The following is a 15,661-nucleotide window of genomic DNA, read 5'->3' as shown; positions in this document are numbered from 1 at the left end:
GTTTATACATGTATAGGGTTGCATAATGACTCAAAGGTGATAGCTGTAGCAAAATTTAAAGAGTTTCACAAAGTCCTGAGAGATCAAGTCTGGGAGACTTGAAGGGATTCAGAGTCTCTGTAGGAATGAGGTCATCAACCCAGACTGGAGGGCTACAGGGGATTTTGTGGCTGCCATAGACTACAGGAACAAGGTATGGTGAAGTTTATAGCAACAAGAGAAAATACCCAGGTAAAGATGAATGAATAGATGGGCAGGAAAGGTGACAGTTTAATTAGGTCATGTCAAATTTGGGAACAGAGACAACAGGTCTCTGAGGCAACCAAGAAGGGGTTCCTTGTCAGTCCCTACACACACACACACACACACACACACACACACACACACACACCCAGGTGGTCAGATGACAGGTGGGTGGAGGTGTTCCCGTCAGAATATCAGGTGTCCTCTTCATTCAGTCCAGGAAAAGGAGTCTCACCCTCTCTTCAGTCTGCTATTTCCACTAAGTTCTCAGGCCTGGTTATTCTGATATGATTTTAATACACCCATATAATCTACAGTCCAAATTTACTTGAATAAGTTTATAGAGTATCATCCTTCTGCTTTGGGGAATAAGTTATGTTTGTACCCTACGGCTGGCACTGGAAAGTGGTGTTTATGTGTCCACTAGGTGTAGAACCATCCTGACTCAAAATGGAATCAAATGCTGCTAGCAAAACAATCTCTCAGGGCAGGATGGATATGTTGTACAAAATGGTAGGGCACTGTCTGATCTTAACAGTAGTGTTAATAAATGCCATTCAATAACACCAATTATCCAAACAATTTCACTGCCATTAAGAGTCATAAGCACTGTTCTGTCTTTTTTTTTTCCACAAAAGCTGTTTTTATTTGAGGCAAGAAGTCTGACCCTATAGGATTGGAGTTCTAAGCATTCAAATTTAAGTGTTAGTGGTGTGACTTGGGCTATAAATCTTGCTTCTCTTTGGTTGGAAAGGGTACTCATGTTAAAGACCTCCGGGTGGGAAGAAGAAAGACCAAGAAAGGCTGAAGAATCACCTCAGCTACTGGTACTGCCCTCCAGATTCTATGTCAGACTAACAAACTCTCCTCATCTGGTCTGTAAGGTGCCATCCAGTTCAGAGGGACACAGGCCACAGAACACTTGCAAGGGCAGATGAGGCAGAAAGAACATGTGTTGAGTCACTTGGGGAGGAACAGGGATCTGTCTGCCACAGCTTCAAACTTCTGCGTGGAAGGGGTAATCCTTGTGTTTGGCACAGCTCCACAAGGCACACACCCTCCAGTTCCTGTTGTAGCTGAGTAGAGTGGTCATGTCCTTGCTGCTCAGCTTAAAATCAAAGACCTTAAAGTTCTTAGCAGTGCGTGTTGGTGTCACAGACTTAGGGATCACTAACAAGTTCCTTTGGATGGGGAACCGGATCAGCACCTGGGCTGTAGTTTTATTGTATTTGGCTGCAATTGCCTTGATCCTGGGATCCTTCAGGAGAAAGGGGTCCTCAGGCTTGGCCCAGGACCTGTGAGGAGGACCAAGGGGACTATATACAGTCACCACAATGCCTTTGCAATGACAGTACTCAGTCAGCTTCTCCTGAGTTAGGTATGGGTGGCACTTGATCTGGTTAATGGCAGGCTTATACTTTAAGCCAGGTTTGTTCAAGATCCTCTCAATCTGAAGAGGGGTGAAGTTGGAGACACCAATTGCTTTTACCAAACCTTCATCCACTAGCTGTTCCATAGCCATCCAAGTGTCCACAAAATTGGTGTCACTAGGAATCACGTTTCCTGATGCATCCAATGGGAAATAGTCAGGCCCAGGCTTGAAGCCAGTTGGACAGTGAATAAGGTAGAGGTCCAGGTTGTCCAGCTGCAGGTCACTCAGCATCTTCTGGCAGGCCCCTTTCACTGCACTCTTGTGGAACGTGAACCACAGCTTGCTGCTGATGAAGAGATCTTGGTGCTTCGCCACCTGCTCCTTGAACTTCTCCTTCTCTCACCTCCTCCTCATCCTGGTATACCTGGGTGCAGTCGATATGGCGATACCCCATGTCAATAGCAACCTTCACAGCTCACCTCAGTCACCTGGCCAGGAGGAGACTTCCGGGTGCCAGGCCCAGGGTGGGCATCTTGGCACTGTTGTTGAATTCCAGATGGCTAGCCATGATCGCTGCAGGTTACACCCATGGACCGGCAAATGTGCCTGCTCAGTCTTGTAATTGGAAGTTTAATTCATTAACCAACATTCTTAACTCTAATAAAAGTTGATAACAATGTTGAGGACAGCTCTTGTTGAGAATAATTTTTAGTTTGGCTTTGAGTTTGCCAGTGCTGGGCCATTTGTCTGCTGTGTGGTTGGCAAGTGGAATTCTCAGGTGCTATTTGTGATTAAAAATATATATAGCTGATGGACTAAGATTATATTGAATGAAGTTCACCTTTGGTACTATGCCAGTAAATGGGATAGATTTTTTTTACAGAATACTTGCTGAGAGCTGGTTCTGCATTACAAAATATTTATATTTCTGTGCTGTAGTTGTCAGCTTTTGAGCTAATGGAACAGAATTCTCAGTAGCAAGAGGATGCAGAACATGATACAGCCTGTTATCTTTCATTTATAGACAGCATATATTTTGTGCTAACTGACCAGGTGCAGGTTACTTTATTTATTCTCTCTGGAGACGTTGTCATGATTGGTAACAGAGGCTGGTGAATCATTTACAACTATTTACTGTTCTCAAAGTCAAAATGTGTTAAGCAAATTAATTATCTAAATAACAGTTAATATTACCTTTTCATTGATTGTGTTTTTGCAATTAACAATTTAAATTCTCAGGAAAGAAATCCTAAGAGTGCTAGCATTATATTGAGCCCTCCTACTGTAAAGTAAATTATAGCTTTTCATCTGAGTTGTTTTAGTTGAGTACGGTCACTTTGAAAAGCTGTAATTTGCTTTTGCAGTATTCCCATTGCTAAAATTTTTCAATTCTGTTTTGAAATGCAATTTTCTCTGAATATATTTAGTATTGATGACCCATTTTTAAAATAGACTTTATTTTCTATACACTTGATCATGTTTTCTCCCCCATAAACTGCTCCCAGATCCACCCCATCTTTATGCTTTTCTTTTTCTCTTTTTCCCTCCCTTCTTCCTTCCCTCAAGAAAAAAAATAATGCAAAACAAAAAGTTCCCCAAAACAAAACAATTCATGGGGTCCATTTTGTGTTAGGAACCTACTTCTGGGCATAGAGCCTGCCCTGGAGTGCTTAATAATATCCAATAACATTCATTGGGAAAAAAAACACACTTCCTAGCAGGTATCAACAGCAAATAACTAAGAGGTTTTGGCTGAAAGTCAAAACCCTCAAGTCACTTAGAGATTCATGATAATAAGAAATGTTGACTTGTTATATAAAAGAATGTTTGAAGTATAACTAAAAGTTAATGAGGACAGTTTATATAAATACCTCAGATAATAAATGACTGTCAAATATATTTAAAATTAACATGTCAATAATTTAACAATTTATTCAGGTAAAAACCAAGTATTGGAAAGTTTCATACCTCACATCTGTGCCCTGGTTATTGATTCAAGAGTGAATTTTTGCATTCAGCAAGAGGTAACTCTTTTTTCAGACCTAAAAATGAAAAAGTAAATGATAAAATGAAGTAACTTATCTTAGACTAAGTTTCTTAAGTTAATTTCATGGGGTATATTTCTGTTTCTGAGTAATTCATCGCTTGACAATGTAATTTTTAAATCTTCAATATCTATAACTGCATAGATTTATGAATGTATATCACTAATGTGAGAACCTATACTACCAAGGTACTAAGAGTTTTCTAGAATGTAGATGCCAATATAGCATGTAGTTTTGTATATGTGCATGCATATGCATAACCATAAGAACAAAAACAGGTAACCTTGTGTTTGTTCCCTTAAGTCTTAGAAGAGTTACGTGTTTTTCACAGTGGGTGAGAAAGCATCAGTAAAGGAGTCATCCTGTGCTGAAGTGCACTTTAGAGGAGGTGTTCCTCCTACACTGGACTTCCATTCCCTACTTAGAACTTTAAGTTCATGTCTATTTCTCTGAGTGCTTCTTAGAAAACAGTGACTGTTTTTTCTCTTTCAGGCTTTAAAAAAAATGAATTTGATGCTTGACAGAATACCTCAAGATGCCAACAAAATACTTTGTAATCAAGAAATATTAACTCTCATGTAATAATTTTAATAACTTATTCTGATAAATTGCTTAAGAATTGTAAGAAGCATGCCATCACAAATTTGCATTAAGTAATGGAATCCGACAAACTTATAAATTTTTATATAATATGGTGTTTATATTTTCTTCAAAAGTCAGTTATACTAGCCAATTGTATTTTTTCCAAAACATAATGGGCTTTCTATCTAATTGATATTAGTTTAGTACATAATTTCTTATTTTAATTCACAGGAGTAATATGGGAGAAAGGATTTTAGATGTAGGAGGTAAGTATGTCTTTCCAAGATTTGAAATCACTTTAAATTTATGAATGTTATATATACATTTGACAAAGTTACTAGATTTCATGTTACATTACCAGAATACACCAAAGGAATTATAATCTGTTTATCTAAACTAAAAGAAGAATTTTTAATTGATAAAAATAAAGAGATATATAGGAACAAATAATTTGTCCTGATAACAAAAATTAGATAAATGTAAGTGTGCCTACCTAGTGATAGTTAGGAATGATAGCTTAATGCTCCTATACATTGGAAATTCTTGTGCTGAAGTTTTTCCTAAATGACTTATTAAAATGATAATTTCTAATATTTTTGTAGTTGATAAGACAATTTTTAAACAATGTATTTACTACAAAGAATTTGATTTTTCTTTAGATTCCTATGATTAAATTTTGATTTAGTACCTTATATATAAAATGAAATATGACTTTAATATGTACTCTGATATAAATGTAAACATAACAAAATGTTATATGTTGTATAAATTGTTTTTCAATGTACAATTATAAAGAAATGGTAAAGTCTTAGATGATTCATGGGGTTTTTTTTGACTTTTAAAAAAATGAGCAATTGAATAAGAAAATGTTTCTTATTTTTCATGTCTTACAAAATAGTTTTATTAAGTTTAGGCTCTTGACCTCTAAGCTGACTAATATTTTTTTAAGATTATGAATTACAGGTAGGCATTGTGGAGGCTTTGTGTAGAATGACCACGGAAAAACGGAGGCAGGAACTGGCATATGAATGGTTTTCAATGGACTTTATTGCTAATGCATTTAAGAAAATTAAAGACTGTGAATTTGAAACAGTAAGTAGTATAAAAATAATGAGTCTAGTAAAGATTTTTGGTGTACGTTTTAATTTTAAAACCCTCTTTTATTTTTGAAAACTAGGATTGCAGAATATTTCTCAACTTGGTAAACGGCATGCTGGGTGACAGAAGAAGGTAAGCGTGAAGCAGCATGCAGCTAGTGTTGGTGAGGAAGTAGAGCTGAGCTCAGTGATGAGTGTTTATAAGTACAGTTGTTATTACAGCGTGAAATATGTAGATATTTATTCAAGTCAATATTTATGTAGCATACAGTATAAACTAGTACACTGCTAACCTGAAATACTCCTGACGGCTTTATTCGGCTCTGTATTAAGAAGGAAAATGCATCTTATTTATTAGCTCATATTAATAACTAAGTGTCCTAATTTGGTTTACTCTGTATCAGAATCGTATGTATATAATTATGTGGTGTTTAAGGAATGATAAAAATCTGGTCATACATCTACATACTGGAGTGAAAATATATAAATAACATAAGTAGAATTTTTAGTATTCAATATCAGAAACAAGCATGAAATGATAGAAAATATAAATTTCATCATTAAAATTTCTGTGTATGGATGTTTTTGTCCTCATGTATGTCTGTGCTTTATGTGCATGCAATCCTGAAACAACCATAAAAGAGTGTTGTATAACCTGGAACTGGAGTTTAAAGGTGGTAAGAAGCTATGAGGGTCTGGAAATTGAACTCCGGTGTCCTGGCAGGAACAGCAAATTCTCTTAACTGCTAAGCCATCTCTCCAGCCCAGAGCAACGGAGTACTGTAATACCTGGTCCCTGGGAGTGTTCTGAATAAGTTATGTTTGCTTTATTTACTGAGGAAGTAAAGGATATGGCTTAGGCCTAAATGCAGTGAGTCTTATTGCCTGCGTTTGAATCATAGATTCCCATCTAGTCTGTTCTGTACGTTATTTCATCTTAATCTTCAGTTCCCTTAGCTGTGTGATAGGAATACTGACAATACTTATCACTTACGTTTGCTGTAGAGACTGACTAAAGTACTTTAAGTCATATCTTACCACAAAATGGACTAAGAATTTAGCCACTTTTATTATCAACAATAATTCCTACCTACTTTTTACACATTCTAATACTGTGGGAGCTTCCTTTGTATTAATATGTAAGTGTAATTAGGATTAGTTTTTCATATTTGAAATGATATTTTTAATTGGTATAATTACTTTAGTCAAAGTAGTAAGTAAAGAGTATCCTTAGTGAACCCAAACAGATTTCTAAAAAAAGTTTTGTTTAAAATAGTAATAGTATGGCCTGGCTTGGTATTTTTCTCCTATTACTTCAGTTACTTGCAAGGTTACAACAGGAGTTTTATATTTGAGGCTAGCTCAGACACGACGGAGACCTCATCTCAAAGATGGAATTAAAGAGATTATTTAAAAATTTTATAAGAATCAACTTCTTGATTCTAGATACTGCTTTGTAATATAACTTGAACAAGTTAATTCTTGGAAAGCTGATTTAGTTTTTTCCTAAATTGTTTGTTTTAGGGTCTTTACATTTCCTTGCTTGTCAGCATTTCTTGGTAAATATGAGGTAAGTTTTAAATTTGTACAAAACTTAATTATTGGATAATTTTTATATAAAAGTTAAGTGGATTGTGGACTACAATGTTTTAAAATATTAAAGTACTAGACTTAGATGATGGTACAGCTAACTACTCCTGTCCTTACAGTGATGGCAGGAAAAGATGGACTAGCTCACCTCAGCAGAGAGGGAGCAGAGCAAGGCTGTTGCTCTTTGCCTTCCTCCTCCATTAAAGGCATCATTGATGACAGTCACTCATGAGTGTATTCAGACTGTTTTCAGGCTTTGTTAGCACTTAAAATGGTTTTTGATTTCTGGATCTAATTTCTATGTAAAGCACTTAAGTAGCATTTTCATTGTTCTAAATTATCTATATACTAGACATTTAGGCTGTCTTCATCTACTTACACTTTATCTCTTGAAAGCATTGAGGGGATGTTCTACTTTTTGGGTGGTGCTGATTTCTAGAATAAAAAAATAATAGTTCAGTTATGACTATAACTTGGTGATAATTTTCTACATTTTATAGGCATAATTTAAACTGGTTTTATATATTATTTTAGCTACAGATACCATCAGATGAAAAACTTGAGGAATTCTGGATTGATTTTAATCTCGGGAGCCACACTCTGTCATTCTACATTGCTGGAGATGATGATGTAAGCTCTCACCATTTTGTGTCACTGTATAAACACATGTGAAGGACATTCTTTAATTGACTTTTCAGAATACATGTTTATATACTTTTTAAAGTCATTCTTTTGATAGATTTTAATATTAGCTTTTACTTTAAGGTTGTGTATGTTATCATGCTAATTAAAATGAAACTTCTTTGATTTTTTATGTTAGTGAAATGAGTGCTAAAATTTTAATACTAATTTTAGAATAAACCTTTCAGAAATGAATATTAGCAAAATTTAAATGTTTTGGTCACATGAACAAAATGAATCAACAGTAGAAGAGACAGCATGAAGGTTGCTCAGTGGTACAGTGCTTAGCCTGTGGGAGGTCCCTGGACATTCAGACACTCAGTGAGAGGTAACATTAAAGCAAATGGTTTTATTCAGGCTTGAAACCTCCTGGGAAGATGTGAGGGAATTGTAGACGTGAATTTTAGTTTTATATGGTATCATAGTCATGTGTAGACCTTCCAAGGTGGAATATTTCTTGTTGTCCTGTTTGTTAACTGAGGAGAGATATTGAAGCTGTTACTTCCTAGCTATCACTTCATATTTGGTATGGCATCATACATCTGGCTTGAATTATGAAATCACTACCAGATTCTGACAGAGTTGATCACCACTTAACTAATCTTGTTGTGGTTGCTGATATTATAAGGAGACTCTTAACCTTTTAAATCAGGAATAAATATATACACAAGGTCTTTTTTCCCCTTAAATTTAAGGATCACCAATGGGAAGCTGTCACTGTGCCTGAAGAAAAAGTTGATATGTACAACATTGAAGGTACCAAACTTGAAGCTCATCTTTCTCTAATTCTCTTTTTATTTCCTGTCATAACAAGACATCTGTAGATACTCACACACCCCACTTTTCTTTGTCTAAAAGCCGCAATATTTGGTCTGACCAGTCTAATGTCAGTGTTTTCAAGGTCCTTACATTTCCATCCCATTTGTTTTATTAAATTTTAGCTTCTCATATCTCCATTCCTGTAATAGAGGTTACCTAAAACTGCTGACAAAATTATAAAATCTAGCAGACTAGTGAAAAGGCCATAATAAGTAAAGGTATATGTTAATCACTTAAGAGGGCATATATCTCATCATATTTTACATTTGCATTTGAGTGCTTTTCCTACATGAGTTTTCTGGCTGTGTGCTCTCCTCTGTAGAATATCTGTGTAAACACTTTTTCATCTTTTGCTGACCTGTCTTTTCACTTTGGAAGTTGTTGTATATTCTAGAATACCAATCCTCTGATAGATACATTTCATGAACATATTCTTGGTCTATGTCTTGCTTTATATAATTTTGGAGGGTAGATCAAAGAAAAGCCCTTAAATTTGAAGTCTAGTTAATTAGATATTTTCATTATGTTTTGGTTTTTTCCTGTGTAATTGTTGCTTTGTATGACCTAAGAAATCTGTCATTCAGTCACAGAGGCTTTCTGTTTTGGCTTTGGCTTTTGTGTTTTAATATGTGAATGAAATCCAGTTAATTTTTGTCTGGGTTGACAGAAATTGTAAGAGAACTTTAATTCATAGAGGTCCAGTTCTTCTTTATTTGTGTCCTTCTGTAAACAATGTTTTATATTTTTCATTATGTCTTATAGACACTTTGATAAATTTATTCTCAAATATTTCCTTTTGCCTTTTATGGTGATAAACAATATTCAATTTCATTTTTAGATATTTTCTACTGGTATCCTACAACCTTGCCAAGTTAACTGTTTAATTCTCATCACTGTGTAGATTCCTGAGAGTGTTCCACCAGTCAGTCATGCTTTTAAATAATGATAGTTTTATTATGGACTTTTCTTCTCCTTTTCTTTCCCTGTTTCTTCTTTATGAAATGGAGAAAGCTTCTAACACAATTATGAATAGAGGTTATAAAAAGTGGATTTCTTGTAGACTACTTAAATGTGCCTTGGGGAAAGGTGGTGCATTACTGTAAAAGTGCTGTGTTAGCTAAGTGGCCTGGCGGACACCCTTCATCAGGCAGAGCAGGCAAATGATACTTCATGTGCCTTTGCATATAAAAGCATCATCGGTAATAGAAGTTAGTCAGTAACCCATCCTTCCAATCATCTCTGTATTTGCTCATTTAAAACTATCTCTTCTGCTACTTGATCCCTAGACAGTCAATGTTGCTTTCTTCAAAAGAGATAAATAGGTGTGTGTTTACCTAGAATTTATATAAATAGAATCCTATGCTATGTAACAATTTTCTGGTTATGTTATTTCAAATTTATTTTAGCTGCTCGATGTGGCATGTATCAAGTTTCTTTTTATTGCTGGGTTAGTATTCCTTCAAATGGCTATACCTTAATTAATCTATGCCCAGGGAACTTTTGGGTATTTGGAGTGTTCCAAATTTTAGCTGCTTCTGTAAATATTATCTGTATATCTATTCTTTACTTCTCTTTGGCCAATTACTAGGGGGTGCAGTGCTTGTCTCATACCCAAGGTATATGCTTATCAATTCAACTTTAGAAACTTCCAACGTGTTGGCTAAAATCTCACCAGTTTAGGTGTTTAACCTTAGTGTATAAGAAGTTCAATTTCTGTGCCAGCAAGATGGTTCAGTGACTAAAGATACTTGTTGCCAAATGAGTTTGGTTCTGCAGGACCTACATGATGGAAAGAGAAAGCCCACCATTGGGAATTGTCTTCTGTCCTCTATGTATATGCTGACATACCCCCACATGCATTTATCTGCACACACAGAGACTAAAATCTCATAGCTTTCTTAAGGAAATAATTTCAATTTTATTGAATCCTAACTTCTCTTGTCTTACTGCTCTGCAATAAGAACTATCATTGAATTACTAAGAGTAATTTAGAGAACAAACTTTTCATCTAGTTTCTGATGTCAGCAAAAAAATTCCTATTTCTCCTCATTAAGTAGTTTATACTGTCTTGGTCTGCTTCCTGTTAACAAAATACCTGTGACTGAATTAATATGTAGCAAGAAAAAGTTAAAGTTGATTTTGGTTTGTAGTGGTAGAACCTGGGAGCCTCATGATCAAATTACTAGTATACTCATTTAACCCCTGGCAAAGGGGCTTCATGGTAAGAAACAGAAGAGGTCATTTGGGAAGTAATTTTGAAGAACCTGAGCTCACCTTTATAATAACCTTCTTTAGCAGCTCCATAAAAGTTGAGAAGACATTAATCTGTTTATGAGCCAGATATTTGCCACTAATTATTCAGCATTGCCAAAATGAGGAATTTTCAACTTGAGTTATTATTGATAGTGAACCACCATATTCATACCATACAACATTTTGGCAGTTTTTCATTTGTGTCTTAAATCATTAAATATATTTCACAGAATTACCTCTTGAAATTGTCTGTTTTTATTTACCTGAATTACCTTTAGCCTTTTTCTAAAGTCACTACTTTTATTAGTACCAGTGATAGATACATTGGTGTTTATTTCCTGTCAAGTCACTTTATTATTGACATTGTATTTAGAGTTATGGAAGTTCTGAGTAATTCTCCACCAAAAAGATGCTCTCCATACAGAGAGAGAGAGAGTTAGGGACTTAGGACTCTGTATGGGCTATGGTGGTTCATGTTGCTTTTTAATTTCTGTAAATTTATCCCAAAGAGGTGGTTATTTTAATTTTTTGACTATGAACCTTTTGGGTTTCTGTCTTAACCTGAGAGGCTATGGCATCTACAGTTATACTTTGTAGAGAAAATTCTAGCTCAGCTCACCAGGCATTCAGTCCAAAATCTAGCTTATATTGTAAGTGGGGAAATGACTGCACTTAAGACTGGCCTGTTTCAAGAGGCATTTTATATTGAGGCCAGTTAGGCAATTTGAGAGTAATTAAAATATTTAAATGATGCTTAATAATTGTACATAATTAGGAGGTACAGCATATTTCTGCACGTGTGTATAGGAAGTCCTAGTCAGAGAAATCAGGTAAGAAAAGCTTAGTAGGAGAACTCAATACCTTTTCATCCATCTCCTTGTACTGCCCAGAAAATAAAGTCCACAGTTCTTTAAAATGTATATTTACTATTTACTAACTGTGAATCAATTTTGAAAGAAAAGTTAATATAGTTTCTTTTCTCATTAATTTCTTTCCTTGTTATATTCTGCTGTATATCTCTAAAGTTTTACTGTCAAGATACTTAATTCCTCTAATTAAAATTTCTCTCTTGTATATCTTTACATTTTCTACATATTGGATATTGGTGACTACAATTTATTTTTTTTAATTTCTCAGCTGAGCTCCAAATGTACAGAGAGTACTACTGTTCTCATAATCATATTCTAAAGAGTACCATCTTTATTTTCTGACTAATGGTGTATGATGAAAACTGCTTGGTTAACCCCAGTAAGGAAGCTATTTTTGCTTTAAAACTTGAAAAATCTCTTCTTTGACTAATTCTATTGCACGTTTAATTGTAGCAGAAGGTAGGTGTGGGGCACATGTGAGAGGCATGGTGTATGTGGAAGTCAAGAGGACAACTTGGGAGTTTTTTTTTTTTCTTTCCACCATGTGGGTGCTGATGCCTTTTTGTTTCAAAGTCATCAGGGTTTTGGCAGCAAGCATCATTACCCTCTGGTCTAATGTAACCAGGCCAAAAGCCATTCTTGGCTGTTTCCTCTCCTCATCCCTCTTCCTTGTATTCCTACTTCTCATGTATTTTGTATTTGTCCTCTCTCTTCGTTCCCTGTTCACCATGACATGGTGATTAATGAGAAAACTAAATATCGGTTTATTTTATATAGAGATTACAAAATCATTTTAAGTGATTTTGCAGGTAAAGCACATTATTACATTCATACTGGAATCAAATAATAAAATCTTGATATGTTATTAAAATCTAACATATTGATACCTGAGCAAGAAACTAAATAAGATGTTTCTTAATTTTAGTAAGATTACTAATTTAAAAAAGCAAAGTAAATGATAGTTCAAGACATCAGAGCAAACACCAGAAACCTCATCAAAGAAATTGATAAAGTACAACAAATATCTATGTATTGCTCTATAGATGGTCATAACTCACAATAGACAAGTCTTTGTACAAAGAATTATCCAAAATTATAATTCTAATGCTGTAGGTTTGAGGTGGAAGAAAACACTTCATTTAATAGATACTCACAAGTGACAGAAAAATACAGTTCAGAAGCATGAAACAATTATTAGTAAAATCCTATAAAGATTTATTAACCTATGGATAATCTTTAAAGTCCTATGAGCTTTTGCCTCTGAAATATGAAAATTTAAGATTAGCTCACATGACTTGTTTAAATTCTTAGTTGTATTGTTGTAGTAAGAAATAGAGCAGCACTCTTATTAGTTACCAATTCTTAGTACCACCAAAGGCCATTACTGTGGCAAATCTCATATATGTACACTAGAAAGACATTTCCTATTTGGGCAAGCCTTATAAGAATTTTAAAACTATATTCTTCATGAAAATATTTGTCCTTAGGGCAGATCAGAGTTGCTTGCTTTATTGTGGATATAAAGTTCTCTACTTTGGATGTTCTGTTTTCCTTTAGCCTAAAAGTATAGTCTATGTTTCCAGGTGCGGAGGCTTTTCAAAGTCAACAACAGGAGCCCAGCAGAGGCAGGCAGAAGCACTCGTGTGTTAGGATTTACTCTGTACAGGCAGATTGATGAGTTCTAGGTGGCTTTCTATGCATCTATCATTGAGGTGTTGAGTGTGGATGCCTCATACACTGGGAATAGAGTATGTCTTTATTGGATTGAAAAGTTCTTTGAGAATAAGGACTGTATCCTTCTCCCTCATAAAACCTTGGATTTTTTTATTAAAATGTTATTAATAGTCAATACGTTGATTTAACAGAGATCTTTGTTTGCATATCTATCTAGGAATAATCTAAGTATGAATTCAAGTTATTTCTTTTTCTTTAAGAAAGCAGCTTTCTCAGGCATGCTCGTGGGCTATTTTAAGAAATGGTTATGACCTGCAAACTAGAAATCTCAATAGTTAGGGCATTATTGTGTAACATAGATGAGGACACTGAAGCTGAAATGTAAGTCGACTGATTTGTTTTTATAATTAGTAATAGAGTTGAGTAAACACAGTTTAAAAATTGAATTTTGACTGAATTTGATATTTATAGTATATAGACTAGTATCATGGAGATTAATATATTATTATTAATTTTGTTTTCTATATACAGTGAGAGAATCAAAGAAGCTATTGACTCTAACTTTGAAAAATATAGTAAAAATTAGTAAAAAAGAAGGAAAAGAGTTACTTTTGTATTTTGATGCAGCATTAGAAATCACCAATGTGACTAAAAAACTTTTTGGTGGAAATAAGTATAAGGTAAGCTTTTAAAACGTTACTTAACAAATTGTATTATCACGGTTTTGTAAACTCAATTTGGAACTATTGGGACTCTTAAAATGGCATAGATTTTACCTCTTTAAAATTAGACTGTGAAGGGAGCTGGCAAGATAGCCCAGTGGGTACAAGGCACTTTGACACCAAGTTTGAAGACCAGAGTTTGACCCCCAGGATCCACCTTTGTTGGAAGGAGAGAACTGATCTCACAAGTTGTCCTTCGACCACTACATGTGCACTATGGCACATGTGCAGAACACACGGCAAAGCTGTACTATTAGCTTTGAGTACCTATTAGCTCAGTAAGTTCTATTGTTCAAGATGCCTTTATAAAATAAAATCTCAGGCAGCAGAATTGTCATGACAGTAGCTGCAGAGATCATTTGATGAGTTAACTGTCATGTATTTAAATAATGAAATAAAACATTTTCAAAATATTAAACATTTTGAGAATTATAGAAATGATAGAAGTAAACAGTTGATCTATGGAAACATTACATAAACTAGAGAATAGTCATTAAAGGTTATAGTGCAAAGCAGGATTATGGAGATGAAACTTGAAAAAGCCTATGGAGAAAGGTACTAAGAAAGTCTGGACAAACCAAGTACTGTTTAACTGAGAAAATATGGTGACATACATGGGACATTTTTAAGGCAATACTCTCTTAACAAATTTGGATACTGTAAAAGATTTATGTCAGACCAGGCTTGGTGGTATGCACCTATAATACCAGAATGCAGAAGGCAGAGGCAGGTGGATCTCTGAGTTTAATGCTGGCCTAACTACATAGCAAGAGACTGTCTCAAAAAATATTCAAAGATATAATATATTCATAAAGAGTGCTCAAATAGAAAGCAAAATGGAAAAATTGAGAATGAATGGTACTAGGTAATTGAAATGTTCTTAACTTAGACCATTTATGTATGTGTATCATATTATGTACGATTTGGGGACAATTGGCAATTGTGGAAGAATGGGTAGAAAATAAATGCACTAAGTAGAAGAAAATGGCATCACTTTGAATTAATTGAATTTTAGGAATTTACCAGAAAACAAGATATTTCAGTTGCCAAAACATCCATTCATGTACTTTTTGATGCAAGTGGATCACAGGTATGTCTCTGACTTACTCGATTTATTCAACACTAAATAACTGTAGTGGAAAAGCCAATCTTACAGGGTAACTGTGAAAACAAATGGTCTCAATATAAATGGTTCTGCAATAAAATATTTTAGGTAATGGTAATTTCTTTATAGAAGTAAAAGATTATTGAAAAGTACAATTTGAATCATTTTAAAAATGATAACTGTGAGTGACAGAATTTGCTTGCAAACATGGCTGTTTTATTAGGTTATTTGGTGAAACTTAGAAAATACCTAGTAAGGAAAGATAGTGTGAATATAAAAGGAACAGAAGCCTTCAAAAAATAGTGATTTTTAAAATAGTGATCTTTGATTTGTTATTTTTCAAAGTAGAATTTTCTCCATTATAAATCCAACAGATTCTAGTACCAGAAAGTCAACCATCTCCAGTCAAAGAAAACCTCATTCATCTAAAAGAGAAATCTAACCTCCAAAAGAAACTTATAAACCCTCTAGAACCAGACAACAGCAGCAGCCAGAGTGACAGGAAAAACAGCCAGGATGAGGTAAATAAGGTGTCTAGCAATTTACTAAACAACCACAGAGCAGCCATTGCTGAAGGGAAAGGAGCTAAAGCATCTAGAATGCATGTAG

General features: G+C 34.7%; 1 protein-coding gene and 1 pseudogene across 1 annotated transcript in view; one reads left to right on the top strand and one right to left on the bottom strand.

The window, feature by feature from the left end:
* Window positions 1-15,661, top strand: part of Sycp2 (synaptonemal complex protein 2) — a 56,874-nt gene that overhangs the window by 5,293 nt on the left and 35,920 nt on the right. Inside the window, exons 6-16 of the mRNA XM_032904911.1 lie at window positions 3,554-3,639; window positions 4,153-4,238; window positions 4,474-4,508; window positions 5,192-5,334; window positions 5,420-5,472; window positions 6,864-6,909; window positions 7,464-7,559; window positions 8,306-8,366; window positions 13,757-13,905; window positions 14,963-15,037; window positions 15,427-15,573. Coding sequence (XP_032760802.1) covers window positions 3,554-3,639; window positions 4,153-4,238; window positions 4,474-4,508; window positions 5,192-5,334; window positions 5,420-5,472; window positions 6,864-6,909; window positions 7,464-7,559; window positions 8,306-8,366; window positions 13,757-13,905; window positions 14,963-15,037; window positions 15,427-15,573 — 977 coding nt within the window. The remainder of the gene's footprint in view (window positions 1-3,553; window positions 3,640-4,152; window positions 4,239-4,473; window positions 4,509-5,191; window positions 5,335-5,419; window positions 5,473-6,863; window positions 6,910-7,463; window positions 7,560-8,305; window positions 8,367-13,756; window positions 13,906-14,962; window positions 15,038-15,426; window positions 15,574-15,661) is intronic.
* LOC116902393 lies at window positions 1,241-2,183 on the bottom strand (annotated as a pseudogene).

Source organism: Rattus rattus, chromosome 5 (assembly GCF_011064425.1).
Source record: "Rattus rattus isolate New Zealand chromosome 5, Rrattus_CSIRO_v1, whole genome shotgun sequence".
Classification (NCBI taxonomy): domain Eukaryota; kingdom Metazoa; phylum Chordata; class Mammalia; order Rodentia; family Muridae; genus Rattus; species Rattus rattus.
This window is presented reverse-complemented; position numbering and strand designations above follow the sequence as displayed.